Source organism: Phalaenopsis equestris, unplaced genomic scaffold, assembly GCF_001263595.1.
Source record: "Phalaenopsis equestris unplaced genomic scaffold, ASM126359v1 Scaffold203213, whole genome shotgun sequence".
Lineage (NCBI taxonomy): Eukaryota > Viridiplantae > Streptophyta > Magnoliopsida > Asparagales > Orchidaceae > Phalaenopsis > Phalaenopsis equestris.
This window is the reverse complement of record NW_018222855.1, coordinates 9,431-10,922: the sequence shown is the minus strand read 5'-3', so window position 1 is coordinate 10,922 and position 1,492 is coordinate 9,431. Positions and strand designations below refer to the sequence as shown.

Sequence of the window (1,492 nt, the reverse complement as noted above, 5' to 3'; positions counted from 1 at the left end):
TTCTCCATCTACGCAAACAAGTTACCCCGCGTCTACGCCACCACATGCACCTCCGTCGCCGACGCCGTCAACACCCGATCCATCAACAACTGCAACGTCCTCTGCGTCTCTGGAATGTCCACATCACCGGAAGATGCACTCGAGATTCTCGATGCTTGGCTCAAAACCCCATTCAAATCCCCTTGTCCTGCCTCCGGTGACCAGCCCTGGCCGACCGATATTCAATCTTTCCTCGAGAATTCCACCGCCGAGATGGCCCAAATCCCTAAACCCGATTCCTCTTCTTCAAATTGCGCCATCTGTTGCTTGAGGAAAGAGCTGGTGTTCCAGCCGGTGGAAATCATGCCTGGCGCTGAGATGAAGATTGTGAGAGAGAGCCCAACCTCAGCGGTGGTAAAGTTTAAAGCTGGAAGCTTGGAGCCGGCTCACCACCACACATTCGGGCATGATGTGCTGGTGATGAAAGGGAGGAAGAAGGTTTGGAATTTAGATAAAAACGAAAGCTATGAGCTCGGTGAAGGAGATTACTTGTTTACACCAGCAGGAGATAAGCACAGAGTAAACTACTTTGAGGACACTGAGTTCTTCATAAGGTGGGATGGGGATTGGGATATCTTCCTGGATGAAAGCCTGGAAACTGCCGCTGATGCAATCAAGCTGGAGCTTGAAGGAAGTAAGTGATGCGCTCTCTTCCATATCTTCTGCAGAAATCGTATGAGTAATAATATTGAAGTTTGGGATTTGTGTTGTCGGCATGCTATCACTTTGAACATTATGGAGCGGTATTTTTTTTTTTTTTTCGTTTCTTGTGGTTATATCTTAGAAGTCTGCAAACATGTTTTTGTAGTCTCTTTGCTATCATTTTTCTTGCAATTTGTGACCCTACGTATTGAGTATCACTGAGTCGGATTCTGTACTGTGTTTTGGCTTTGTGGCTCATGCGGAAGGCAATAAATGGTGTGGTGGCATGTAATAAGATATTGTAAGCTTTGCTGAATAATAAAGGGTTGCTATTGGGTCAAGTTTTTTCTTGTATTGTGATACGATATTGTTTCATGAATTTTGATAATCTGCAATTTGAGAATGCTGGTAACTCCAGAAATTTGATGAGGGAGGAATGGAGAGGAGAAGAACAAATTAAGAATGATAAATGACAATTTGAGGCTCCTGATAACTCCAGAAATTAGGAAGCGGGAGAGAAGAAGAAACAGAAGTAGAAGGAGATGCTTACCACATGTATATTCTATTCCTCAATGTCTCTAAATGGAGTTATTCATAGAATACAAGATTATTAATCTTTTTTTAATCAAGCTATTAACTAATTAATAATCCTTAATAAGCTAATACAAGATATTAAGTATTTGATATTTTAATTACTCTATCATATTGTGTTTTTGATCGTTTGAAAACAATTTTTATTAAACGAAAGAAAAGCCCTGACGGAAAATTATAATGATTGATGGAGCTTTTTTAATTGCATTTGTGAATATAA

The 1,492-nt window shown here is 40.8% G+C and overlaps 1 protein-coding gene across 1 annotated transcript in view; it reads left to right on the top strand.

Annotated features, from left to right (window-relative positions):
- LOC110036156 (DNA damage-repair/toleration protein DRT102-like) overlaps positions 1–1,022 on the top strand; it is a 1,497-nt gene extending 475 nt beyond the window's left edge. Inside the window, exon 2 of the mRNA XM_020740536.1 lies at positions 2–1,022. Coding sequence (XP_020596195.1) covers positions 2–681 — 680 coding nt within the window. The 3' untranslated portion in view covers positions 682–1,022. The remainder of the gene's footprint in view (position 1) is intronic.
- Positions 1,023–1,492: the final 470 nt, after the last annotated feature.